Source organism: Cucurbita pepo, chromosome LG19 (genome assembly GCF_002806865.2).
Source record: "Cucurbita pepo subsp. pepo cultivar mu-cu-16 chromosome LG19, ASM280686v2, whole genome shotgun sequence".
In the NCBI taxonomy this organism is placed as follows: Eukaryota; Viridiplantae; Streptophyta; class Magnoliopsida; order Cucurbitales; family Cucurbitaceae; genus Cucurbita; species Cucurbita pepo.
In genome coordinates, this window is record NC_036656.1 from 1389214 (window position 1) to 1416068 (window position 26855).

The following is a 26855-nucleotide window of genomic DNA, read 5'->3' on the forward strand; positions in this document are numbered from 1 at the left end:
TAGGTCGAGTCGCATACTTAATTGTTAGTTAGGTAGGTCGAGTCACTCGTGCCTAAATTCAATTCAGTGAACTTTGAAAAGCTTAGGGATAATTTAGTGAACTTTGAAAGCTTAGGGATAGGATTGAAATTAAAAACAGAATGAATTGATATTATTATTATTATGATAAACTTTGCAACAATTCACCTGGCATTGGCATACTCTACAATTCTCACTTGTTAATTTTAGTAGCAAAAAAAATGGTCAATAAAAGAAAAAAGAAGAAGAAAAAATGAAACCACCACCACCAACTCTGCCTTGTTGCCGCAATGCAATAGTTCTTGTATGATTTCACCCCACTCCTCATGAACAAAGAATAAAGATAATGGAACAAAAAGAATCAAACTTTTTTTTCACAGATTATTAGTTCAAAGAATAGTAAGCAATCTCCTTATGAAGATTTAGAAAGGCTCATGGAGGCTTTTTTCTGTATCTTCTTCCTCAGAAACTGTTGTGGGAGTTGGCTCTTCTCCATCACTGTCTTCCTTTGGAACATCTTCCATGGCTGCTGCTAGTGGACTCANGAGTCGCATACTTAGTTGTTAGTTAGGTCGAGTCGCATACTTGGTTGAGTCACATACTTAGTTGTTAGTTAGGTCGAGTCGCATACTTAGTTGTTAGTTAGGTCGAGTCGCATACTTAATTGTTAGTTAGGTAGGTCGAGTCACTCGTGCCTAAATTCAATTCAGTGAACTTTGAAAAGCTTAGGGATAATTTAGTGAACTTTGAAAGCTTAGGGATAGGATTGAAATTAAAAACAGAATGAATTGATATTATTATTATTATGATAAACTTTGCAACAATTCACCTGGCATTGGCATACTCTACAATTCTCACTTGTTAATTTTAGTAGCAAAAAAAATGGTCAATAAAAGAAAAAAGAAGAAGAAAAAATGAAACCACCACCACCAACTCTGCCTTGTTGCCGCAATGCAATAGTTCTTGTATGATTTCACCCCACTCCTCATGAACAAAGAATAAAGATAATGGAACAAAAAGAATCAAACTTTTTTTTCACAGATTATTAGTTCAAAGAATAGTAAGCAATCTCCTTATGAAGATTTAGAAAGGCTCATGGAGGCTTTTTTCTGTATCTTCTTCCTCAGAAACTGTTGTGGGAGTTGGCTCTTCTCCATCACTGTCTTCCTTTGGAACATCTTCCATGGCTGCTGCTAGAACATCTTCCTTTGGAACATCTTCCTTTGGAACAGAGAGAAATGAAGGTGAGGTTGGAGAGTTTGGGGACACCGAACTAAAAAGCATCTTGGTGATGGTCCCTGGAGAGGTGGACATGGGATACACTTCTGTAACTTCTTCCATTCCTTCATCTAAGTAAACCACGTTCTGCATGGTCAGTTGGTGGTACTCTACAATTTCCCTTAAGAAACGGTTCTCCCGAGCATATATTGAATTCCCATGCGCCAAACGAGCCTTCTCAGCCAAAAGAGTCTCCAGTTGAAGCCGAATCTGGTGTTAGAATTTACAAACAGTTTATCCTTTGAAGGATCCAAAGGGTGTCTAGTCTTAGATATCCAGTTTGCAGAAATAAAAACAACAACATACCAAGTCATCATCTGCACGATTGTCTCCCTTCTCGCGGTTTTCCCTCAGTATTTTGTTTTCTTCCTCTAATTGTGCACATCTTTCTTTAGCAAAAGCCAGATCTGCTTTAGTGGTTTTCAGCTCCCGAAGTAATACTTTGGCTTTGGCTGCTGTCGCCATCGCCACCTACAGTTCAAGACAAGTGGTTCACATCAAGGTATTTTTCTGTTATACAAAAGTTCGATCAAGTACAACTACTCAGAAGATGGTTCATATCAGATTGTAATTGACGATATTTACATTGAAAATCTGATGCTAGGGAACATTCAATTCCTTTTGCAGAATTAGAATCAGAAAACTTGGTTCATATCAGGCTACTTACTTTGTCAGAATAAACTTAGCTAAGATAATGACTCAAATCCAACCAACTTGACTTTAATTCGAGAGAGACGACGTCGATAGTAGCATTATGATACATAATTACAAAGTTGGCACCTTACGTCTCGAGATGCCTTCAGTTGAGTTTCATGATGAGTTTGCATCTGTGGTTCTAGAGAACGCATATTCGATTTCTGCCATGGACTGTTCAAAGCTGGATATAATCCTTCAGAATTGTTGCTCTTTCTCCTAATATGCAGTTTGCCAGTTTCTTGAATGATGTCTACAGTCTTAGTTTCCATAATTGAGCGACCTTCCTGCAAACAAGAAGAGATGTTGAAAATGGTGAGATCAAAGCTAATTTAGAATATCCGTCCACTAAGAAGACAAGTCCAAGATACTCTTAAATGAAGTTTCGACTTTGAATCAGGCTCAGCTACAGCTGGAACTGACAATTAAATTTGCTCATATTTCTGCAGTTTTTAGTTTAGTGACGATATGTTTCACAATAGTATATTAGAGTATAGGTTTTTGAATTCAAACTTTTACAATGTCTATGTTCCATTTCATATAACAGTTCACTTGTTTGATCTTGTGTTAATTTTAAAATTCAGGAGTGAGAAGAATGTTGAGAAATAAGGATGTTAATAACAACCTTAAGCTTTTAAATCTTTTGATGGTTTTGGAATTTTCATGCAAATATATGATTGAGTCATGGTTATGGATATCCTGATTTATTTCACCATCTTGCAAAGTTAAGTCAGTGAACTATAATTAATATATTTTCTCAAATATAAAAAGGTTGATCAATCTGAGAAGGGGTCAGCTAATTATCAAATTATTAGCTACTTTGGATGCAGGAAGAAAACAAGATATACAAGAATACAATAAAACCAATCAGAGAAATGTTTTACGTGAGAAGGAGCGTCACTGCTCTTACCTCAAGTGGCTTTTCAACTGTGTCCCCACGTTGATTAAGCGAAGTTGTGATTGCAGGATTGTCCGATTTCTTTGAATTGCAATCAGTAGACTGACATGGCTCCTGAAACCATTTCTCGAGCAGAATATGAAAATCAGAAAAATAAAGCACTAAGAACAATTGAATTGCATACAAGGTAAATCTCTATGTTGGTATGAGAAGGTTACAAACTGCAAAGAGTTTTATTTTAATCCTTCCTTTTTGAAAATATAGTATGACATTTTAGGTGGAAGGACATTCTAATACATGTTGGATTTTTAATAAAATATATTAGAAGAGTAGTATTCCTACGTAGAAAGCTACAAGAAAGTGATGGACTCTAGCATATGTGCATGGAATTTCAACAAGCTTTATAAGTCCAATGAAGATTGACATATAAATTTGATGGAAGAATGAACTTCGACTTGTAGCAAGTACAAGTTAAAGACATGTTAATACAATCTAGATTACACAAAACTTTGATGGAAATATCAAGTGGTGGTGCTTCTGAAAAGATAAGCGGTGATGGTGATTTAGTGAAGTCTAGTAGTGGCTCTAATAGAGGTTCTAAGGAGTCCAACATGAGTGAAGAAGAATGAGAGGAACCAGTAAATGTTAGTGGTGGTTCCAATAGAGGTTCTAAGAAGTCCAACATAAACGAGGAAGATTGTGAGGAACTGAATTAGAGACTATATGACATCATCTCTAAGCTGGAGGTGATTGAAGTGAAGATAAAGGATGAGAATAAGGCACTCCCACTTATCTTGTCACTTCCACCTTCTTCTGAACACGTGAAATCTATTCAACACCGATAATTAGCAACTAGAAGAATAAGAAGAAAGAATTCGTGCAAAAGAAAGGATGTTGGGAATGCATATCAATCTAGAAACATGAAAAAGAATTGTCTTGATAGAGTAGGTTTGTCAAATGGCTCTAGGTTAGATGCTGACATTGTCTCTCTCATTCAAGGAGATGATAACTTCTTTAAAAGAAAGATAGAATCATCCATACGGTATGTTTGTTTTACCACGATAGACGATATAATGTTTGCATAGATTTGCACACAAACGTTGGCTCGACGGTTATACAAAGTGTGTGTTGTGAAAGCTATATCGATAATCGAAGAGATTCCATGTAAGTCAAGCAGGTGGAAGTTGCACAAATTTTAGCATGGTTTATCAACATGTATCAAAGTAAAAATAAACTAGAAAGTGACATTCATGGCTTTTTCTTTTGGTTTTGGGGACCATAAACTTTACCTTACCTTTTGAGTTATGTGACATAGAAACATATGGAAGGAATGAAAAAGGAGCAACTGTTTCAAATTTGAGAGACGACACATACATAAAATTAAAATGTAACATAAAAATCTCTAGCTCCCCTTAGGTATATTAATCATAGTCACAACTATTTGTGCCTGTATCTATTCAATATATCGAAGCCAAACAGTTGGTGCTCACCTGACTATGGGTTGAGCTATCAGTGGGGTGGAACCTACTTGTTTCTTCTTCTATGGGTATGTCATCTTCTTCGAGAATGGCCTTAGCTTTCCGAGCTAGTACGCCCCAGAACCCTGATTTCTCACTTTTGAAAGTCAATTTCTCTCCAGCAAAACTCTGGAATTCAATGGATAAATTCAGAAAAAGGATGTTATATGGCAGCAGCTGCAAAAGCGTTTTCGAATGACCAAAAAAAACAACAGAACTTGCAGTAGAGTCCAAACACGGCAATGAACCACAAAGAAATGCCATAATTCTTCCAATTGGTTGGGCAGTTAAACATACAGACAAGAAAAAATCCCGATGAAATCAAATTTGACGTTTAGAATTCACAAGATTTGCCAAAAACCAGAGGAGTTCACGCAAAATCACATGCTCTGAGAAATGAAACCAATGATTTGATCAATCACCTCCTCGGAAGGAATTCGGTACTCGAAAAATAATACTGATCTGCAATAACTTAACGCAACAACGGAGACAAAGCAACAAACACAATCAAATGTGAGATTTCACGGAATTCATCATTTGTAATCCACATCGTCAACTCAATCAATAGGAACTTGAAAGTGATCGATTCAACATTGCAGAGTTAAATAACAACAACAACAACAACAACAACAACAATAATAATAATAATCATAACGCGCAGAGCACCTTGGATCGTAAATGGCCAGGGGGAAAAGTGGAGGTACTGCCATAGACAGAGGAATGCGAAGGATCACGAGCAGCAGCAGAAGCTCGGATCGCCTGAGCGGCAAGAGAAGAAGAGGCGGAAGAGGAAGAAGAGATGGAAATGTGATCAATCTCATCGGAAGGATGATGAATCTCCTCTTTGAAAGTAGAAGCCCTCGTAATTCCTTGTCTCCTCCTGTACGCCATTATTGTAATTGTTGTTGTTCTTGTTTCCGAATGGTGATCGTCGGAGTTGGAGAACAATGACAAAACGACGCCCACCGCCACCGCGTGCCGCCGCCAGCACCACCGTAATCTCAACTGAAAATGAATCGAATTGGGAGAGAATTCGCAGTTTTGTTAATTCTTTATTTTTTCCTCTTCCTTCTTCCCCCTTCCGCCTATAACTAACTTCCCCTTCTTTCGCTTTTCTTTCTTTTTCTTTTTTTTATTTATTTATAAATAAATAAATAATTCCCCCTTTGTCTATTCTGTTTTTTAAAATAATATATATATAAATAATTAATTAATTTTGTGTTTATAATTTATTTATAAATTCAAAAATAATTAATCTATTGAATATAAATTTTATATTTTATACTCCGTAGAATTAAAGACGTAGACAGAGTGAGTTGAATTAGGTTAGAGATATTTTTTGGAACGGCCCGACACGTTTAAAGTTGGTTGAGTTGGTGACCCGAATGTCCCGTACTACTTCACAACCCAACCCAACTTTCTACTTATCGGGTTGTTCATTTTTTAATTATTTAAAAATAATTAATTATCCACGGTATATATGAAACATTCACGAGTCACAATGCATTACTAAAATTTGTTACAAACGTCGAATATTTTTAATTTTTATAAAAATATTAAAAGTAGGGTTACGTTGCAAACTTTATATTTGGGTTAGTCGGGTTGACTCGACTGAAACGCTTTGAACCCACGAACCGAAAAGTGGAAGAAAATAGCGGTTAAAAATTGTGTTTGAAAGAAATGAAGTTAGTTCAAAACCGACATCATATCTAATGTTATCATATACATAAGATCGTATTTGTCATTGTTTTAGTATAAGATGACAGCTCAAAAGTGACATCGTTTCTAATTCAATCGGCAATAAATTTATTAACATAATTAGAATTTATTAAAAAAAAAGTCTATATAATATGTTGATAAGTATCATTACATGATACTCGGGTGACGTTTGACACACGTTTTATACCCATTCAACCCGTACCTTGTCGAGCTCTTCTTGTGTAGAACGCTTCTTAGTATTAGAACAAATTTATTTATATTCAATGACTTGTGGTTCGATTTTGATTTTGTTGATGCGATTGGTTGCTCGTGGCTTTTCACATCTCACAATGAGGTGGGTTGAGCGGGCACCGACCAGATTTTCGATCGAATTCACCTAAAAACTATACGTGTGAGTCTCCATGCATGCGCCGACCAGATTTAGGGTTCAAAACCGTGAAAAACAAAGAGAAAAACAACAAAATGTCAATTTGTAAAAGAAAAAACGGGACAAAATTTGGGATTAATCAAAACGACGTCATTCTTATCTTGAGTTTTGATGATAAACTAAAAACGATATCGCTTAGACAAGTGGTTGATTTGAGTTTGTTCAAAACAACAATGTTTTATACTAACGTACATTGACGGTTAGTATGCCCAACTCCTTTGATGACGACTTAAAGCTGTCGTGATTTATCCCATCTCGATATATTTTCTTCAAAATAAACACATTTTCTCCAAACTATCATCATTTAGGACTTCCAAACTATCCCATAACATCTCGATACATTGACGGTTTAACTATTGAGCTATACTTAAGTCGGATGATAAACGGCCCATCTCGTCGTGACCTTCTCTTGAATTCTCAAAACTTCTGTTGCTCCATCCCCACAAGGGCAGAGAACCCATCGCTGTCTCGATTGTGCTGCCGGAGGCTCTGGAGAAGTCGAAATAGGAAAGCACTCATCTTGGGGTGAGCTTACTACTTCGATGCTTTCAATAGTTATCCGCTCTGCACTTGGCTACCCAGCATTTACCATGGACACGATAATTAGTATTCCAGAGGTATGTCCTTCCCGGTCCTCTCGTACTAGGGAAAGGTGACTAAAGTAAATTCAACAGTCCGTTTGAAAATATACGTTTAAATTGACCACGCTCAATAAATTTCTCGCTATTAATTTTTTTATAAAATTTAATTACATATTTAATCCCAAACTTTGTCTAATAGATTCCTAAACTTTTTTTTGGTTTCTTTCGTTCTTAAATTTTGATTTTTTTTTTAAAAAAAATTCATGATTAAATTTTAAATTTTTTAATAAATTAAAAATGTTAAAGGGAGATTTTTAAAATTGAGATAATTAAAAGTAAATAATTTCAAATTTTTAGTTATGAACAGTTCGTGGTTGAAACGTGTGGGTGATGAGGCTAAGTGTGGCCCAAAACACGGACTGAGAATCAATCGGACCCATTTAAACACTTTTTATTTTGTAATTATCAGACAAATCGATCAATTCGATCAAAGCATGAACACCCAGATACAGAATTCAATCCATCACTATCCGAATTTTGTTTAGCCTTTTCTTTGAGAACAATGTTGATGGGTCAATTACGTAACCGCGTTTTGATTCGTTGAATGTTCTTCGTTTTCCATCCAACAATGGCGGCCGCTCCCGCGAATCGTTTTCTCTAAGAACCCCATTGGCCTCCTCCGCCTGATAACCCCTCTGGTTTTCGTTTTTCCTCTCCGATTTCTGTTCATCTGAGTATCGTAACGTTTCACGATTCAAAATGAATGTTTCTGAACAGCGTTCTTCAATTATTTGTTTCTCAATCGTTTAGCCCTTTTCGTTGATTATCTTATGTTCTTCGACTTACACAAGTTTTCAGATCGATGTCTTCGATTGGATGAGTTCGAGCCGAATGTTGGAGGTTTGAATCACTGGAAGCGAACTTTGATCTTCGTTTGTTTCGTTTGATTATGCAGTTTTTCGTTTTCCCTAATTGGATGTAATGTCATTTTTGTGCTCTCTGTGCTAATCATTGGGTGATTGATCTGTTTTCTTCTGTTGCGATTGCGTTGAAATTGAAAACCCTTAGTTTAGACGAAATTATGAGTTCCCTTTTTGTCTTCTTTGCTGATTGAACTTCTGGAACCATTCTTGAACCCTTCAAATATATGTTAGTGGGATGGAGTTTGTGTTGTTGGATGGTTTTAGCATCAAAATTAGGGATGGACGTGTGAGATCCCACATCGGTTGGGGAGGAGAACGAAACATTCTTCATAAGGGTGTGGACACCTCTCCCTAGCAGACGCGTTTAAAAACCTTGAGGGGAAGCCTGGAAGGGAAAGCCTAAAGAGGACAATATGTGCTAGTGGTGGGCTTGGCTGCTACAGGACCTTGACGCGTTTGAGAATATTGTTCCCTCGGTTCTACTTTTGAAGTTCTAGGAGTTTGAACTCCTGGTGGGGCAATGGAGGGAGGTTGGAAAGGGCAATTCATTTGGATTGAGATAAGAAAATGGTTAAGTTTGAAACAAAGAAGTGAAGTGAGGTTAGGAATGAAGTGGTAAAGGAGATATCTAATTCTGCTTATGTGATGTTCTTCTCTCTTTTAAATCTCCTCTCAACTAGGGGTTGTGGAGGGTTACGAGTAGTTGTTAATGTACAAGAGGAACCACGGACGAGGAGTGGCTCGTGACAGGTTTCATGGTGAATGAAGCGGTATCAATTGAGAATGAGAGTAAGTTTGAGATAGTACAAATATAAAACAACTTAGTTAAGAGCTTGAATACATGGCTACAAGGCTAGAAAACTATGACAATTCAGTGTGGTCGGTCTCTCAAGTCGTTTGATCGTCTCTGTATAACTGGCATTGTTTTTCATATTTGACTGTGTTCGGAGGGAGTCCCACATTGGCTAATTTAGAGGAAGATCATGGGTTTAAGGAATACATCTCCATTGATATTAGGCATTTTGGGGAAGCCCAAAACAAAACCATGAGAGCTTATGCTCAAAGTGGATAATATCATACCATTGTGGAGGTCCGTGATTCCTAACAGACTGAACTTCAACTTAGTTTTTATATGATTCAGTTTCTCTTTTAGGTTCTTGTTTCACTATTGTTGAACTTCACGTTGGTTTCCCACTGTTTGTAATTTTTGCTTGCTGGTCTCGTCTCAGATGGACATTGACTTACAAGGAATCTTGGAGGAGTTTCTTCAATCCACTGCTCATGTGATGGACAATAATGAACTAGTTGATGAACGTGGTCTAAATCAATCGCCAACTTGTGCATGTTGCGAACGATTCCTAGTACTTGATAACGATGTCAGTGGTGAACCTGAAGCCATTGGTATATGTAGCGATTGTAAGTTTTTGTTACTTGAAGATATGGAATTCCCTGAACAGGATTCTTATAATAGGGCGTTGCCAAGAGGAAGAAGAACAAGGCATGGTAGTTCAGAGTCTCTTGAAAGTCGTTTTTCGCAGGAATTCTCCCATATGATTAACTTGGTGAGGCAAAGTCAGTCGAGTATCTCTAGCTACGGGGATCGGTATGCAGATGGTTCTAATGCTACTTATGCTACGCAGGACTCGAGTTTGCTTATGAGCCCCAATCAATCTAGAAGATGGCATCGAGCAAACTCTGATTCTGAAAATGATGGTTTAGATAGTATTGACTCTATGTTTCGAGAGAGTGGATCAAATTTCAGTTTTGGGTCTTACAGACATTCTTATGGTGATATTGATTTTGTTTCGTACAGAACTTATGGGGGTGACTCGGACGCTTCCATGGATGGACGAAGTTCCTTGGACACAGATGTTTTCGTTTTTCCTGGTGATGGATTCAATGATACCGATATAGACATTGATCCTATGCGTGCTGGTGTCGGCGATTGGGACTTGAGTGATGAGGAGGAGGATCTTGGTGAATTAACAGAAGCTGACACAGAGCAAGATGCACTCGAAGTAGAATCTTCTCAAGCTAGGCCTCCACTTCAAGATTTTCAAGTTTCTAGTGCTTCTGGGAGAGTTAACTCTGGTAATTGGAATGAACAACTTTCTTCACCAGAATACGAACTCGAGCGAATCAGGAGGAATGGGCGATTTTATTCGAACATGAACTATTCACAGTCGGAATTACTATCTTTCGTTGAGAATTTTGGTGAATATCTTGACCAACAAGGCTTTGAACAACTTCTTGAGCAAATTGCCATGACAACCAGCTCAAGACGCGGAGCACCTCCTGCAGCTGTCTCTTCAGTGAAAAATCTCCCACTTTTGGTGATTTCTAAAGAACATTTGAAACATGACAATATATCCTGTGCAATTTGTAAGGATTTCTTACATGTGAGCGTCGAAGTGAATCAACTACCTTGCCTTCATCTCTACCACCCTTCCTGCATCATGCCGTGGTTGAGTACACGGAATTCGTGCCCCCTTTGTCGATATGAGCTTCCAACCGACGATCGAGATTACGAAGAGGGAAAGCGAAGTAGTATCAATACAGCAGAGGTCCAAGTAGTTGGAGCAAATCTAGAGTTTAGAACCAGCCAAGGAGAGGAGCTGAACAACATAGACTCTGCAGTTAATAACAGTAACAATTCAGGCAGACACGACGGTATAAGAAGTTGGGTGTTCGTGGCTGCTCCGATCGTTGGTCTTGCAGGTATAGCCCTGATGTTATGGTTTGGTAGCCCTCGGTGTGATCAAAGAGTACCCGGAGGCCAAGCTGCAGACAGAAGGCAACTTGATGCTCACATTGCTGATGCATTGAACCAAAGAGAGAACAGAAGCAGGAGATGGTGGTGAATTGTCTAGCCATAGCGTACGGTACAAGAAATCAAATTAACACGAGCTTTCTTTTACTTCAATGATAATGCTTATATGAAGTTTATACACAATTGTTTTTATCAAAATGTTCTCCACATGAATATACTGTGGCATTTAGGTATCCAAATGTTTATCTCCACATGAATATACTGCAGCGTTCGAGTATCCTTGGAGCGTCGTACAATGGTGGTTTTCTTCCGCATTTAGTCTATTGTTTTCGGCCAATCTCCGATGGAGAAGGTAAAATCAAATTTCCAAAACTTAAAGTTTATATGAGTTTATTTAATGTTTATTTCCAAAGTTAAATATATTTGAGGATATTATGATTTTAGTCATGTACTGTCCTGTTCTTTTGTCTGTTTTGACGTTGGTTTGTTTTGTTTCGACGTTGGTTTGTTTTCTTTTGGTTTATTCTAAGAAGCTTGTTAACTTTGTCGTGGTTTAGATTTAGACCAACACTAAGGTTAGCTTGTTGTCTGCTCAACAATTCTCAACGTAACTCAACATACTTCAACGTAAGACGTAACTCAACGTACTTCAACGTAAGCACATGTATAAAATGATCTTTGTTAAGGTTTAGTTTGGACGAGAAATTCGAGTATTGTGTGAAGATAATTCGATGACTAGAATGTGAAGTTCACATTAAAACAGGAATTTAGATTGAAACTTCTAACATCGTTTAGCTTGAGATGAACCGAACAAGAACATAGGGTAGTCAACACTTTTATCCAAACACTGATTGAGCTGGACAAGTAGTTGACTCCTTTTTTGATATCATATCTTGCAATAAGCCAAGAAATGGGTTATGTCCTAAGATTTAGCTTTTAACCTATACTTCTCTTGACATTGTTCTTACTTATTTCAACATTCTCGGCTTCTCTTCTCGTCGCCTTCGCATTACTTTTCTTTTCATGGTTCTTTTGCTTCATTTGGACTCCGAGCTTCTATTTGTATAGGCATTATTGTATAGCTATTTTGTCAGTAGATGATACATTTTGGAGGAGGTTTAGTTCATGGTCATTATGTTTCTAGCTCTCCAACTATTCTAAATAAATCTCATTAGCTTTTCTATTGTCTGTTTCTTTTTTACGACATCAAATTCTCCTATATTGTGATAACTTTAGTTGAAATTTTAAATGCATCGTCACCGGTTGATGTAGGTGGGCAAGGGGTTGGAGGCATGCATTGTGTCATATTATTTGTCAAGTAAGAATGTTGCTCATTGATGTGACCAATAAATTGCTACCAAGTATCATAACAAATTTCTCTCTTTATATTACACAACTCATTTGCTGTATTTGCTACCATGCTTTATGTTTTTGGGCAAAATAATGCTGAGCTGCCCTTAGCTGCAACAAGTGATTGTACCCATCCCTTAGTTGCATCACCTAATTCTTGCTTTAATTCCAGGTTTAAAACCAAAAATCACTCGTGTTCATCGATGTGCTTTTATCAAATCTCGGTCGCCTAATTCTTGGTTTGGAGTTTGGTTCAATTTTTATGTAAGTTGCTTTGAATAACCTTTTTAGACTTATCAAGATTTGTTAGTTAGTCGCAATATCAACTTGGGGAAGAGAGCTTTTGGGGATTAATGGCAGGAATCATCGATTACATAATTGGAATTTGGCGTTCTCCTTTGGGTGGAAATCCTAAAAGCTCAATTTTTTGTCAGGTTATTTCTTGTAGTCAAGTAGTCTAATCAACTGTAAGTAACGATTGAACTATTTTGTATGAATTTTGATCGTTCAATAATTATGAATTTTGATTGTTTGATATATTTTGAATATAAATATCTCGCTAGATATCAGATATCGATGTCGCTAATAATTATTTTTTTGTTATTTCTGCACATGTTTTGCTGTTGTGGACATGATTGTGGAAATGTCATTACCCAATCCAATCCAACAGTAGAGTATCGACGAGAGATAAAAAAAATCTCTGTCGTTCTTTCCATTAGAGGAATCTTGATTATAATGAACCATAATGATTTTATTAAAATATAATTATTGTAAATAATAATGGTTAAATAATTTTATTATAGTACAAGATTAAAACCATAATACTATATTATATTATAACATTGAAAAATTGCTATCGATAGCATATTATTTTAACTCTATCTCTATAACATATTATAGCTTTAATAAGAAACGCTATAACATGTTTCCATAGTAATATTCGTAATCTATATCTTCATTCTATTATAGTATTAATTATAAAAACACTATTAAAAGTATCAGACTTTTAATATGACATCCAGAAAACGCTCTTTGTAGTCTACGCTATCGTTTCGTCAGCTATCATACAATTTCATTAGAAGAGTATCCTGAGATAGAGGACCAACCATCCAGCCATTGAGATGATAGCAAATATATGAACCCAGAAAAGAATAGCAGCGGATTCTCTCCCGCAACCCCTCAAAGTAGCCACGGTGCCTGCACAAAAGAATTTGTTTCACGAATTCAGACATGTTAAACTTAACATGATTGACTATCCTTCTTGGTTTAGAGGCACCAAAAGAATTTGTTTCACGAATTCAGACATGTTAAACTTAACATGATTGACTATCCTTCTTGGTTTAGCAAGATTGAATCCAAAGCGTTTAGCAAGATCGGAACTTACTCGAGAGGATAGATGTCGGCATCGAATGCTGAAGAAGAAGAACGAATCGGAACATTTTATCATCAGGAGGAAGAAAACCAAGCTTATCAGCCAACATAACAATGCCAAGTCCAGTAGGAGGTACCAAAAACAACCTTGCAAAAATAATAGCAACGGTAGTCCGAAGCCCGAGTTTCGAGTTTCCAGGACCTGCAAGCAAATTGCAGGTATTAAAATTCTGTTTTGAAATCAAAAGATTTCTGGGTTGATCTCTACCAAAGTAGGAACGTGTAACCTATTAATATAACTGAGAATTATCGTCATTGGACTGGCTAACCTTCAACAAGGTTTCCTCCCAATGCCAACAGGATGCATGGAATCATAGCCCCCCTGACAATCACAAACACGGTTAGATTGTATTGGTATTGAAAATTTTGTAGTTATATGCGCATTAAGATTCCACATGTTCTAGTTTTCCAAAATTATATCATCCATAACCTAACTTAAACATAACAAGTTCATATCCATCTTGAACATCCTACCTACCTAGAGTTTAAAACACACTATTTTAGAAGATTGCATTATTTGCCCCATATACTAACACTAATTACTGACATAAATTGCTTAGCTTACTAAAAGAAGTATGCACAATTCCAATGCAATCCTTTTGGAGCCCGTCCTTTCTTTCTTTTGGTCTCACCCAGCAAGCTTTAGCTCCCTGTGCCAAACACGGGCAAGACCTACGAACTCCAATCTTCCTCTTTTACACTTTGAACATAGTTGCTGCGTGACTAACGTGTGAATTTTCCTGAAAAGTGCCTCAGGAGATGCGAATCGCGGTGCAGAACTTCCGCCAGTGCTGGCGCCTCTGGCAGTGCCTCTTGAGCTGCCCCCAGTTGTTGATTGGGATTGGAACGTTCATTGCTTGTAATCAAAATCCTACATCTAAACCTGGTTTTTGCTACTTAGGGACTTCTTACCAGTCCGCCCCCTTTCTCTGGATGGGATATAACAATATCTGAGCTCCTGCTTTGCTTGCGTTCTTCTCCGCCACATTAGAAAGTATGTACTGTGGGTTAAGAGGTAGCTAGGCTAGAAGAACATGAAAAAACAAACTCTAAATTGCTGAGCTTACTAAAAAAAAGTATGCACAATTGATTAATTTATGCTTACAGAATCTAACTTAGAAACTTTGTCTGGTACTACATGAGCATGGATGATCCTTCAATTTATTGTTTCAAGTCAATATCCTTTTTAAAAGGTGACTATGGTAATCTGGTAGTACTAGAAATTTTCTAATCTAACTGCATGTATAATGATCTTTATATTCTCCTATTTAGTTACACAGTTCAATGTTGTTCTAAAACTTATTCAAGTACAACATCTAAAATGACGTTAAAGACACGGAGAGCGACCTGATTGGAGACAGGTCTTAAGGTGGAACAGATATGAACTCTGCTCTATCACTAATGCACTTTTACTTTTGTGGATGCAACGTTAGTACAGTGCCACAATTTGAACTAAAAATTCTTCTCCTGCAAGGAAACAAACTTCAATCTCTTATCAGGCTCTAGACAGTCAAAACCTTCAATTTATTCTTGTAAGCTCCTTCCAAAAAAAAAGGAAAAGCCACAATAATCACCTACATATGATGCGGTAACCAAATTGCAATAACTATTAGCAAAGTTCCAATCTTCACCCATGCATCATGAAAGTCACAGAAAGCTAGACATGTTGGGATCTCCCATTGGCCTAACACTTGACATGCATACACACAAATGATCCTTTTATTAAACAACAATCTAGCCTCATCTCCTAAATAGCTAGCGGCATGTCAAACATGTAACCCAGTCCCTAACGATGAAAGTGTTTCCTATTGGTGGTAATAGTACTATTATCCCATGCAACTCCCAAGAGTCTCTTGACAGGCCAACACTAGTAGCCTAACAGAAGGAGTATTAAAAGGAAAAAGAAAAAAAAAATACATCAAAGGCGTAGATGACAAATACTAACTACGAGGCACAAATACGGCAGAACTCTCCTATCCATNAAAAAAAAATACATCAAAGGCGTAGATGACAAATACTAACTATGAGGCACAAATACGGCAGAACTCTCCTATCCATTGTACCTTTGTTTAGATATTCAACACCTCAACAAAAGAGCCCCCAACAATTCCTAATCTTTTCTGCCTGGAAGAAGATATGGTTACCACACCTTAATTTCCAAAGCAAAGCAAATACTGGAGAGTAGGAAATGAACTCATAGTCCCTATTATAATAGTCACAAAACCAAAATGCAGATCCCAAGTCCAACAAAAGAAAGAAGGATCTCATATTTCCAGATTTTGAAATCTGATACAAGCTGCTCCACATATTTTTTTCAAGTGTCACCATGAAGACTTCGTTTTTTTCCCGATAACTGCAAGAAATTTAATTTCAGAGCACCAAGGAAGGGCTTGTAACTAAAACCACACCATAACAACGTAAGAAGGAAATGCGATGAGGCTGGAGGAGGTAGTAGAACAATAGGCCTCTCGACATTTTCACAAAGGCATGATATTATCCACTTCGTAAACCCACATGGTTTTCCTTGTGAAAACCAAAAACCTTCTCCACTTTGACCTGATTTGGAACTACATTGACATCCTCAATGAAAGGGTAAGGAAACTAAAGCCAAAGAGATTCATGGAGCCCTGTGTTAATGGTTAATTTGAATCTTGGACATGATCATCACAAACTTTAGGTATTTCAGCTCTTGACTTGAGAACAGAAACCCAAACGGAAAACCTTAAGATCAAATATTTAGGAATATAGAAATATGAGTAGACTAAAAGAAACACCCCCAAGAAAAGAACCTCAGTGCGAGCTCATCGATGAGCAAAGAAAAAAGAATAATACAAAATAATAAGGCCCTAGTAAAGACGAGGAAAACCGGAAAAAATCAATAATAAGAATAATAAAAATCAGCAACATTACTGTTCAGAATTTTCCAGGTTTACCCGAGAATTTTGCAGCTATCAGTGAAGAAGAATAGTGGAGCATCAGGAGTAAAGATCAACCGCCTAAAGAATGGTATTACACCCATAACCATGGCTAAAACCTGCAACAGATGGCATAATCAATCAAGAACAGTAAGAAAAGAATGTGGAAAGATATCTGAATTTGGAAGCTCAGAAACTTCATCAATTGAATAAAAACACCAAAAGAATAAATCATCTTCACATGTTTATCTTTATTCTTTTTTTCCCTTCACAAAATTTCCCTTTACAAGAGAGCATATCCGAATTCAATTTTCTCGAGTACGTGATCTCAGTTCACAATTTCGAAAGAGGATGAAAATGATGCTCCAGTGAAATTTATCTAGTATTCACTAATCATGGCATGTTTCATAAAACCCTTAGTGATAGACTACAATTCATTAAAATAATAGATCTATACTAACCGAAGCAACGATAGGAGGCTGGAAAAATAGCTTGAGCTTCAATTTCTCAAACCAATACATAAAGAATCCTTTAGTCTGCATACAGAGGACAGTTATGACAGGCAACTTCAAATTGTATTTTCTTTCTAAAGTAACTTTAGAATGGATAAGAGGTCATATACCCTGACCTAACAAAACCCAAAAAGTAAATAGTCATCTCAATCTCCATTATTTTAGAAATAATGATTTTAACTGATCCAAAATACTCCTGACAATTTAACAACATAATAGTTTTCATAAATATGGGTTGATTTGTTTTCATAAAACCATAACTAAGGCAGCATAAATTAACTAATGAATAACCTAAGAACAGAGAATCTGCTCAAAATTGAAGATGATAGCACTTTCTTCCACAATTCAAATTCAATGTCATACTAGTATAAAAAAAATTGTGACTTTGACATTAGTTAAAGTATTAAATTCCTAAAAGTGTAAAACATCCTATTATACGTTGATTAATAAAAATGAACCTCACCATGAATCCATTTGATTGATTACGGCAATACTAACAACAAATCAAAATAAAGTCTCTCACCTCTTCCCTCTTAGAAGGATCTGAATATGTAGAAGGTATCTCCTGAAGAAGCAAGGGAACAAGCACAGGTGTATGATCCTTTTGCAGGTTCTTAACTGGAATACTTTCATCTTTAATGTCAAATGTACCCTCAGGGGGAGGTGTCAACATTGCATACACATAGGTATAGATGATAATTGCACCAACCTTGACATTAAAAAATAATTGTGTGGGTATTATTTAGTATTTACATTAAGTAAACTTAGCTAAGTTTGTTAGTTAGGAACAATCGTTTTTTATTCTTTTTTTGGCCAAAAAACAGAGCTATTATAAGTTGAAAAGTTACTAACAACAGTGTAGGTCTCCTGAAAGGAGTTGCAAAAGGCACCCCATCTTGAGTTAATTGCAAAGGGAGTGTAAGTAAATAAGGAATTTGATAGTGAACACCAATTAGAACAATGGTCTTATCTATCAAATACTTCATTCCACTCTCTTTCTTTTTCATTAAACGTATATTTGTTCGTTTTGAGCCATAGTGCCCAAAATATATATATATATATAAATCGTTACTTAGGGATGAAGATAAGCTAAGTCATGGATGGACTACTTGATATTTAGAGTGATTTATGATGAAAACTTATTAAAATTCAAAAGAAAACAATATCCAACTTAGATAAATGCACAGGTCCCAATGAGTTAGGTCAAAAGTGCTGAAAAACCCACCCACTGGCCAAATGAAATATAAGCAATCCCACAAGTACTACACTTCTCTGAATCACCAAAAGGGTTGGATTCGTCTCTACAGAGGGCTGCAATAATAACGAGCGGCACATTCCCAATGTTCCCTGAATACCAACATCAAAGCATAGAATGTTTACAAGGATGAAAACATAGAACATTCGTATGAGAAAATCAAACCAGGAGGTTCAAGTAAACAATTTCCACAGCCTATATGTCAGCTACAGGAACAGTACGGTATTATAAAGTACAGGAAGGCTATGGTTTGTTTGATCCGTTATTCATTTTTTTACAAAGAAAAGAAGGATGAACTAAGACACGAGGTAAAGGATATTTCAATTCATTCAACAGAACAGGAAGTGTTTATTGAATATTACTACTTAAAACTGATTCTATATGCACTGTTCCAGTTCAATCAGATTCTCTCCATTATATTAATGGCATGATTTATTCAAGTAGTATACTTCCTTTGGCAGGCAGTTAGTTACAAACTAATGGATATTAACAAACTTCAAACAAAGTCAGCTAAGACTTACAAAAACAAGCTGATTCCAGGCCTTGGAGCAGAAGAGGGTACCCCAGACTAGTGGGGTGGAGCCCCCAATACCAGATTATAAAAAATAAAAATCCATGAATTAAAAAAAAATAAAAAAATAAAAACACTTTCACACGCAGTACATCATTCAAACTTATAATATTTCCTCCCCCCTTAAGAAATAAACTCAACTTGGTTTTAGGTAGGTAAGGAACATCTATCAGGTGGATAGTCTGTGCTAGAATCTATCATACAAGGCTCATTCATGGAAATTCCCTATTGGACTAGAACTACCTTGATCAAATTAGCAATTTTGGAATCCTCAGTTTCGTTCCTTGATCCATTAAGTTTAAGTTCTTGATAACTTATAGTCATTTGAACAACTCCTAGCTTATTTTTCTGCAACTGTGGATTGAAAACATCTACCAAAATATCTGGCCAACATGATTGATTTGTGTCTCATGCAGCACAAACCTCAGTGTCATTTAATCAGTGCACAAGTAGTAGGTCCACACTCGGATACCATAATTGATGCACGATTCAGAAGCAGACAAACATTATTCTAGTTTTCCAATTCCAAACTGACAGCCCTTTGGCAGTTGGTTACAAACTAATGACCACTAACAGATATCTGAAATAACCAGCCATCTAAGTGACAGAAAAAGGAAACAACTCATGTCATACAAATACATAAACTCAAAGTTACTATAGCAAGATCAAGTGGTTTACCGATCCCAATTTGTACAATCGTGAACTTGAAGAAGGGGTATGGAGGACGAACAATTGATGCAACAATTAATCCAATTAGTGAACCTGATATGGCAGTCAGCACAATGTTTGCAGGAATAAACCACCTACAGAAGGCCACAAATGAAATTAGATGCTATCAGTTTACAAGATTCAAATCAAAACAGGAAAATGTAAAGACGTGTATTTGGCTCCCACCATTGAAAAATTTTCTCCATGGTAATACTTTGCCCAAGCTGAGAGAATATTAAACATGGAAGCAAAAGCGAAAAGACCAACTGCAGCACAAGAAGCAGAAACAATCATTCGGAGTCCATTTAAACACTTAAAGAGGTGCAATAAAATGTGCACGTGAGTGTTGAGGATTGTCGAGAGGGAGTCCCACATTGGCTAATTTAGGGAATGATCATGGGTTTATAAGTAAGGAATACATCTCCATTGGTATAAGGCCTTTTGGGGAAACCCAATGCAAAACCATGAGAGCTTATGCTCAAAGTGAACAATATCATACCATTTTGGAGATCCGTGATTCCTAACAATGAGTGCATTGGGGGCCTATAATACTAATCATCAAAACTAAATGATCTGTTCAAAACTTCTTCTCAGAAGCTGAGTATCTGGAAAACATTACTGAGTTTGTTCGAGTGTACGAATTAGATGGAGTTAAGTGGCATACCCTATTCAAAAGTCTCCTTCCACTCGCAGGCAAGATGTTGACATATTTAGATGCCAAAATAAAACCCAGAAAGCACATGGTGAAAACTTTGGCTATGGGTAACACGGCAATCTTTATATTAACGAGCAGTGACTGCCCTCCCGCCTGAGCTTCTGAGACGAATGCTGACAGGAATCTTTCCATATTTTCCTAGTCAAACTGATTAGTTTGTCACCCAATTTGCTGATTTTCAGTCTCAAGAAGATGAAATCCACCGCAATTACATCAAACAAAATTCAAAATCTGAAGCTGTTCTTAGATGGAACAACGGGTTCCCTTCCAACCCGAAATTCAAATCAGGAACAAATCTCACTGCGAAAACTCAAACCCAAGCTAAATCAAAAAGTAGAGTTCGGGTAATTTGTTTCTCAGTTTTCCTGATCACAAGACGCACTTTAAACTACAACTTTAAGCATAAACAACAGCCTCCAAACAATTAAAGGAATTATTGAAAACCAGACGTAAAACAAGAGGAATTTGAACGGTAAAACCAGTTGGAAAGTAGCATCACAAACAAAAATCATTGTTTAGTAAAACAAAACAACACAAGTTGAATCTAAATTCAGAAATAGGATGCCGAAAAAGAAATGCTAACAGCGACACAAATTTCTTGTAAACATTCATGCTATGAATACCGACGATAGAGATTCATCAAACCGATAGAGAAAACAATAATAATTAAAACAAAACACCACCACAGAAGCCACAACAAATCACCATCTGCGAACGACAGTAATCAGGATAAAACACTCAAAACCAAAAAAACCGAAGAAGATAACCTTTCAAGCTCTGAATTAGGACCAGATGCTAATCTGCATAAAGGAAAGTCAAATTCAACTGGAAGTGGATCAAGAACTCGGAAACAGCTCTGTCAATGGCGATTTGCACTGCAAGTAAACCAACCGCGCGCCAAATATAGCGCTCCACACTTCCCCATTGCTGGACGTTGAAGTCGAATCTTTCACCGAATAACAACAGCGCTCGGTCCGTAGAACGAAAACGACGGCAAGATTCGACATTCCTCTGACACAGGCGAAGATTTGCATGAGCTTTGGAAAATGAATTTTTGCTCTGAAACAACCAATTTCGTTATGGAGGGAATTTTTTATTATTATTATTATTTTTTATTATTTTTTATTATTTTTTATTATTTTTAATTGCGATCTCCATTAAAAGTGTGATCAAAATATCATTTTATGATTTTTTTTTTCTTCATTAAATTTTGCTAAAATACTTTTAAACTTTATTCCGTTAATATTTTATTTTACAAATATCCTTATAAACTTTAAAAAAAAAATTATCTATATTCTTCGATTTAAAAAAAAATAAAAAAATACCCTCCGTACTTTATTTAAAAATATATATAAGCACCGACACCACCTTTATATAAAAAAAAGTAAAAAGGTTCCTACCGTCAATAATATAGACGGAAACCGTCTCTCAACACCTTATAAATTATCTTTGAATTTTTTTAATATTACTCTTGAAAATTCATGAATATTTTTAAACATATTTTTTAATTTTAAAAAAAATATTAAAAAATTTAATTTTTTTTTAAATGTTTAACGGTATTAATAAAACTTTTAATCAAAAGTGTTTTTTAATAAATGATTTTTTAAATTTGAAAGTTTAAAAGTACTTTTTATCGAAAAAAATAAAAATATTATTAATTTCTTTTAGTTTAAAAATAATGTTTAGATTTTTTTTTAAAAAAAAAAAAAAAAAAAAAAAAGAAAGTATACAAATATTTTAACTATTTTTATTAATTGAAATTGGTTAAATAACAATAATTATTTTTTAAAAAATACCATTTAAATAAGTTAGACAAAATTTATAAACAAAGAGAGTTGGTAGAATTTTTAAAAAAATAATAATAAAATTATTTTAAAATTTATTGCAATTTCATTTTCTCGAATCAATTCCGAGAATATAAAATCAATTTTAAAAAATAAAAACTAAAATAATATTTGACACAGATTTACGAAAGAACAAAATTTAATAATAGTAAGTGAAGCATTGTTCGTTTTTTTTATTGTTACTTTCTTCCGAGACATAAACTATTATTTTTTTAATACTAAACAATGGTTTTATTTAAGATATATCAGAATAAATTAGAAATATAATAAATACTTCCAAAGGTACTTTCAATAATTTTATTATATTAATTAATTATTATTAATTAGTTTATTTTTATTAAATAAAATTATTAAAATAAATTTAATCAATTAACTTTTAATTTAATTTTCAGTCGCGTNTTTTTTTTTTTTTTTTTTTTGTGGACGTTATTTATTTTCAAAGGGAGATGCCCACGAGAATAATGTATTCACAAGCAACGTTTATACTCATGTTTATTTATACTTTTATTTTGAATATACTTAATTAATTAATTAATTGATATTGGTTTAATATGATTAATATAAATTAATATTTAATTAGAATAAATCTTATATTTAATCAATTTTTCGAAATTACTTATTTAATTAATTAGCTAACTAGTATTAGTTAACTGAAATTAATTTTTAAAATACAATTAATTGATTCAAATTAAATTTATAATTAATAATAATGAACTATAATTAATTAAAGTTGGTGAAATGTTATATTGTAATTATTTTATTCATGCTGTATAAATTCCTTTTTACTATCTTAGGAATAATTTATCATAATTATATGATTTTAAATAATTTATTCTATTGGTATAATTAAATTTTTTATTATTATACTAATTATTTATAATAAAAATTTATATAATTTTATTAAGATCAGAGATATTATTATATCGATAACTAAATAAATTTTTTAAAAAATCTAAAATTTAAAGATATATATTTCACAAATTAAAATTTAATTTTTTAAAATTATTTAATAATTTGACTTAATAGAAATAAAATAATTAATAATAATAGAACTAAATATAAACATTATTTATTTATATGAAATTTTAATAACATTTTCACGTTTTTTCGGCTTTTTATTCTTAAATATCTTATTTCGAAGCATCTTATTCTGAAGCATTTTAAAAATTTTAAACAAAAATTTCAGTCAATTTTAAAATTTTAAAGTAATAATATTGAGAAAAAGGAAAGAATTAGAATTTTTTTAATTGTTCCTTGTTTTAAAAATAAAAGAGAAAAGAGAAAAGGTTTTTTTTTTTTTTTTTTTTAAATGTCCAAAATTTTAGTATTGGTTAAGGACATGTTATGAGGCCAATCATAGGGTTGCTCTCGGCCCATCGTTAGCAGATATTGTTCATTTTGTCCTGTTACGTATCGTCGATAGCTTCATAGTTTAAAAACGTGTCTACTAGGGAGAGGTTTCCATACCCTTGTAAGGAATGTTTTGTTCTCCACTCCAACTGATATGAGATCTCCAATCCACCTCCCTTGGGAGCTCAGTGTCTTCAATAGCACACCATTTAGTGTCTAGCTCTTATACCATTTGCAACAGCCCAACCTCACCGCTAGTAGATGTTGTCCGCTTTGGCTCATTACGTATCGACATAAACCTCACGATTTTAAAATGTGTCTACTATGGTGAGGGTTTAGCCCTACTCCGACTAGTGTCTCACACCGTTCGTTGACTTACTCTGATACCATTTGTAACAGCTCAACTTCACCGCTAGCAAATATTGTTTGCTACTTCTTTGTTTCTTTTGAGTTTTGATCCTTTCTTTATTTCTCGAGCTTAATCATTATATTTGACCTAGGCTCTCCTCCATGAGAACAACGTGCTAGATGAATGCCCCCTTAGAGAGCCTTAGCTTCGACTGCATGTCGAGGCCAAGGTGAGGAATTGGGCATAGCCCAAGTCACGTGTTTACGTGGACTCTATAGATGATGATTTGGACTTGAAATAAAGGTGACAATAATAGATATCAGCACACAAAGACTAATAGTGCTCGTAACAATTATTATATTTGACCTAGGTTCTCTATTTCACTAAAAAGATTGTAATAACTTGTGAAAGCGCATCTCGTGCTTGAATTTTCCATCATTTGTTGACTTCTGTGGCTTAACCGAGGGCTTCGATTCACCTTGTTTTCGATAACTGTTGCATTGAATTGATTGAAAAGTTAGGGTTGTGAATAGTGAGCCCGCCCTAGTCAACTCCTTAGAACCGAAGATTGTTGCTAATGCTAATTCTAAATCATCACTTCGACCTGATGTCTCTTGGTGAGCCCCGACTTCGACCTCAGTCATCGCTTCGACTTCGACCTCAGTCATCGCTTCGACTTAATGTTTCTTGGCAAACCCCAACTTCAACCTCAATCATGGCTTTGACCTGATGTTTCTCGGTGATGCGTTCTTCCTTTTTCTTTTTTGTTTAGGAGGTAGACATATCCTCTGTCTTGTTTTTTGTTTGATAGGAAAACATATCTCGAAGAAGAACGTGTACGAGTACAAATGGTTTATTTTTTTTTCAAAAAATTACGTGTTTGAGTACAAATGTAATATCGACCAATAGTTTTTAGATTACACGTACAAAATATATGTCAATACATAACAAAGACATATAATCAACGGAATTCAAATCGACATAATTAAAATTAAGACAAGGATAATCGAACACGAATGACGTGGGACCCACAACACTTTTTTTTTTAAATTAAAAAAAAATTAGAATTCAACAATCAACCATCTTCAACCTTCCCTCCCACACCTTTGATGTAAAATTATTAAATTCTAATTAAATTATAAAATTAATCCATAAAATTTTAAATTTAAGATTATCTTATTCGAATCCTTACAAGTATCCCACTAAAACTGATGAACTGATGAACAATGAAAGATTAAACAATTCAAAGAGGGAAGAACGCTTCAAAAATAGTAACAAAATCAAATAAACCAATTAGAACAGTGGAAGAACAGCTCTAAATCCACCTACAAATCTGTTCATAATTTACGATTTAAAAAAGAACGCTTCAAAAATAGTAACAAAATCAAATAAACCAGTTAGAACAATGGAAGAACAGCTCTAAATTCACCTACAAATCTGTTCATAATTTACGATTTAAAAGCGCTTAAGCAATTAGATCTTCGTATGATAACTACACTGCTGATCTCCAATTTTCCTATCCGATATATCGATCGTGAAATCACAGGACGTACTCGAAACAACTCGAATTTTGAAAATCCCCAAAATCCTTACCTTACCTGAAATTCTCGTGTACGTATTCAACGGCATAGATCCGGCGACGACGTCGGACAACACTGTCGACGACCTCAGAAGCCGATCCGCCATGATCGTGACCGTGATGTTCATCCGCTTGCTCTGGTTCGCATTGATACGGCCAGACGGAATCGGCGCCTCGCCGATAAGTTCGCCTCTGTAATTGAGCAGTGCGGTGCTGTTGGAATAGCTGAATCCGACCTTGTTAGGGTTTGTGATTGAGACGTCGACGATTAGTGTGATGTTGAGGCCGACGGCGGATCTGGCTATGTTGAGCGACAAATCAAGGTCGGCTAGGGCTACGGAGTTGATGGTGGTGATTGGGCGTTTGGCTTTGAAGACTGTGAAGGCTAAAATGACGATTAGAACTATGAGGAGGAGGACGGTGGCGATGGAGACTCCGATGCAGGTGTTGCGGCGTCGACGGGAGCGGATGGATTTGGGATCCTTGGTTGAGGAGGAGGAGGCGATTTCCATGGCGGACGGTGTTTGGATCTTGAAAGAGGATTCAGATTTTGGCATTTATGGCGCCATTGGAGTTGGGATTTAACTCTCAAAGTATGAACAAATTGAAATTAATTCGGAGTAGGAGCTTGAAAAGATTGAAAAAGTGCTCCCCCTCTTGCTTTANTTTTTTTTTTTTTTTGTCATGAATCTTCTAGTGATATACTTTTTATTTTTTTATTTTTTTCCTTTCAAAATTTTCAAAATAATTTAACAAAGTTTCTATAAACATTAGAAACCTGTTTCGATTTTGATCAGAAGTATTCATACGACTCGAGCTGGTGACCGAAGCTCTAGTGAACGGTGGCCGTAACTATTAAAGTCCTAAGATAGCGAAATTCCATGTTGGGTAAGTTTCGAACGGCACGAAAGGCGTAATGATGATCTGGGCACTGTAATGATGATCTGGGCACTCTCTCAAAGAAAACCTCGGTGAAGTAGACATGTCTGTGAAGAGGACTACCTGCACCTGGACAGAAAGACCCTAGGAAGCTTCACTGTTCTCCTGGGATTGGCTTTGGGCCTTTCCTGCGGAGCTTAGGTGGAGGGTGAAGAAGGCCCCCTTCCGGGAGGCCCGAAATGAGATACCACTTTTAAGAGCTAGAATTCTAACCTTGTGTCAAGACTTACAGGCCAGGGGTGTAAGGTTGAGTTGGGTTAGAGTTTTTCTTTCTTTTTTTTTTCTTCCGTTAGAGTTTGATTGAATTTTAGAAAGCTAAAAATTTTGGGTTGATTTACAGGTTGACTTTTTTTTTTTTTTACCTCGGGTCAACTCAATCAACTGTAAAACAGGATTTCAACCCGACCCAATCTATCCTATTTTTAATATTATTATAAAATTTAAAAATATTTGACATGTGCAATCGATATGCCAGTGATTAATGGAAAATTGTAAATGTTTAATATTTGAGCT

At 35.5% G+C, this 26855-nt stretch overlaps 4 protein-coding genes across 19 annotated transcripts; 1 reads left to right on the forward strand and 3 right to left on the reverse strand.

Annotated features, from left to right (window-relative positions):
• Nucleotides 1-302: 302 nt before the first annotated feature.
• Nucleotides 303-5498, reverse strand: LOC111781233. The gene is made up of 7 exons (XM_023661715.1): nucleotides 5071-5498; nucleotides 4378-4533; nucleotides 2900-3001; nucleotides 2082-2276; nucleotides 1603-1767; nucleotides 1248-1506; nucleotides 303-562 (listed from the first exon to the last, which is right to left on the reverse strand). The coding sequence occupies exons 1-7, from the start codon at nucleotides 5293-5295 to the stop codon at nucleotides 441-443; spliced, it is 1224 nt and encodes a 407-aa protein (XP_023517483.1). The 5' UTR covers nucleotides 5296-5498; the 3' UTR covers nucleotides 303-440.
• Nucleotides 5499-7586: 2088 nt separating this feature from the next.
• On the forward strand, nucleotides 7587-12713 carry LOC111781500 (E3 ubiquitin-protein ligase Praja-2-like). Of its 13 annotated transcripts, none has more exons than XM_023662134.1 (5): nucleotides 8038-8843; nucleotides 9284-10936; nucleotides 11092-11176; nucleotides 11382-12142; nucleotides 12347-12713. In XM_023662134.1, the coding sequence occupies exons 1-2, from the start codon at nucleotides 8817-8819 to the stop codon at nucleotides 10913-10915; spliced, it is 1659 nt and encodes a 552-aa protein (XP_023517902.1). In that variant the 5' UTR covers nucleotides 8038-8816; the 3' UTR covers nucleotides 10916-10936; nucleotides 11092-11176; nucleotides 11382-12142; nucleotides 12347-12713. The 13 variants fall into 13 exon arrangements, with proteins under 13 accessions (XP_023517909.1, XP_023517907.1, XP_023517902.1 ...); XM_023662132.1 differs by having other exon boundaries at nucleotides 12097-12142; XM_023662143.1 differs by having other exon boundaries at nucleotides 9284-9616; nucleotides 9695-10936; nucleotides 12097-12713.
• A 397-nt stretch (nucleotides 12714-13110) lies between these two features.
• On the reverse strand, nucleotides 13111-21326 carry LOC111780926 (protein PIN-LIKES 6-like). 4 transcript variants are annotated; one of them, XM_023661284.1, is made up of 11 exons: nucleotides 21049-21325; nucleotides 20231-20428; nucleotides 19753-19832; nucleotides 19537-19661; nucleotides 18258-18379; nucleotides 17556-17741; nucleotides 16982-17056; nucleotides 16539-16639; nucleotides 13875-13927; nucleotides 13559-13747; nucleotides 13111-13371 (listed from the first exon to the last, which is right to left on the reverse strand). In XM_023661284.1, exons 2-11 carry the CDS (start codon nucleotides 20411-20413, stop codon nucleotides 13250-13252), a joined length of 1236 nt encoding a protein of 411 aa, XP_023517052.1. In that variant the 5' UTR covers nucleotides 20414-20428; nucleotides 21049-21325; the 3' UTR covers nucleotides 13111-13249. The 4 variants fall into 4 exon arrangements, with proteins under 4 accessions (XP_023517052.1, XP_023517050.1, XP_023517051.1 ...); XM_023661282.1 differs by having other exon boundaries at nucleotides 20231-20581; XM_023661283.1 differs by having other exon boundaries at nucleotides 20231-20646.
• A 3759-nt stretch (nucleotides 21327-25085) lies between these two features.
• LOC111781758 lies at nucleotides 25086-26065 on the reverse strand. Its single transcript, XM_023662450.1, has one exon. The coding sequence runs from the start codon at nucleotides 25958-25960 to the stop codon at nucleotides 25298-25300; it is 663 nt and encodes a 220-aa protein (XP_023518218.1). The 5' UTR covers nucleotides 25961-26065; the 3' UTR covers nucleotides 25086-25297.
• Between the last annotated feature and the right edge of the window lie 790 nt (nucleotides 26066-26855).

Excerpts from the sequence above, each read along its gene's own strand:
- LOC111781500 (XM_023662136.1), top strand. The coding sequence starts at position 8,817 with ATGAAGCGGTATCAATTGAGAATGAGA. Across the intron at positions 8,844-9,283 it reads GGTATCAATTGAGAATGAGA|ATGGACATTGACTTACAAGG; the intron begins GTAAGTTTGAGA and ends GTCTCGTCTCAG.
- LOC111780926 (XM_023661284.1), bottom strand. The coding sequence starts at position 20,413 with ATGGAAAGATTCCTGTCAGCATTCGTCTCAGAAGCTCAGGCGGGAGGG. Across the intron at positions 16,640-16,981 it reads AGCCTCCTATCGTTGCTTCG|GTTTTAGCCATGGTTATGGG; the intron begins GTTAGTATAGAT and ends CATCTGTTGCAG. Across the intron at positions 13,372-13,558 it reads GCCGACATCTATCCTCTCGA|GCACCGTGGCTACTTTGAGG; the intron begins GTAAGTTCCGAT and ends TCTTTTGTGCAG.
- LOC111781233 (XM_023661715.1), bottom strand. The coding sequence starts at position 5,295 with ATGGCGTACAGGAGGAGACAAGGAATTACGAGGGCTTCTACTTTCAAA. Across the intron at positions 2,277-2,899 it reads CAGTTGAAAAGCCACTTGAG|GAAGGTCGCTCAATTATGGA; the intron begins GTAAGAGCAGTG and ends TCTTGTTTGCAG. Across the intron at positions 1,768-2,081 it reads AACTGAAGGCATCTCGAGAC|GTGGCGATGGCGACAGCAGC; the intron begins GTAAGGTGCCAA and ends CTTGAACTGTAG.
- LOC111781758 (XM_023662450.1), bottom strand. The coding sequence starts at position 25,960 with ATGCCAAAATCTGAATCCTCTTTCAAGATCCAAACACCGTCCGCCATG.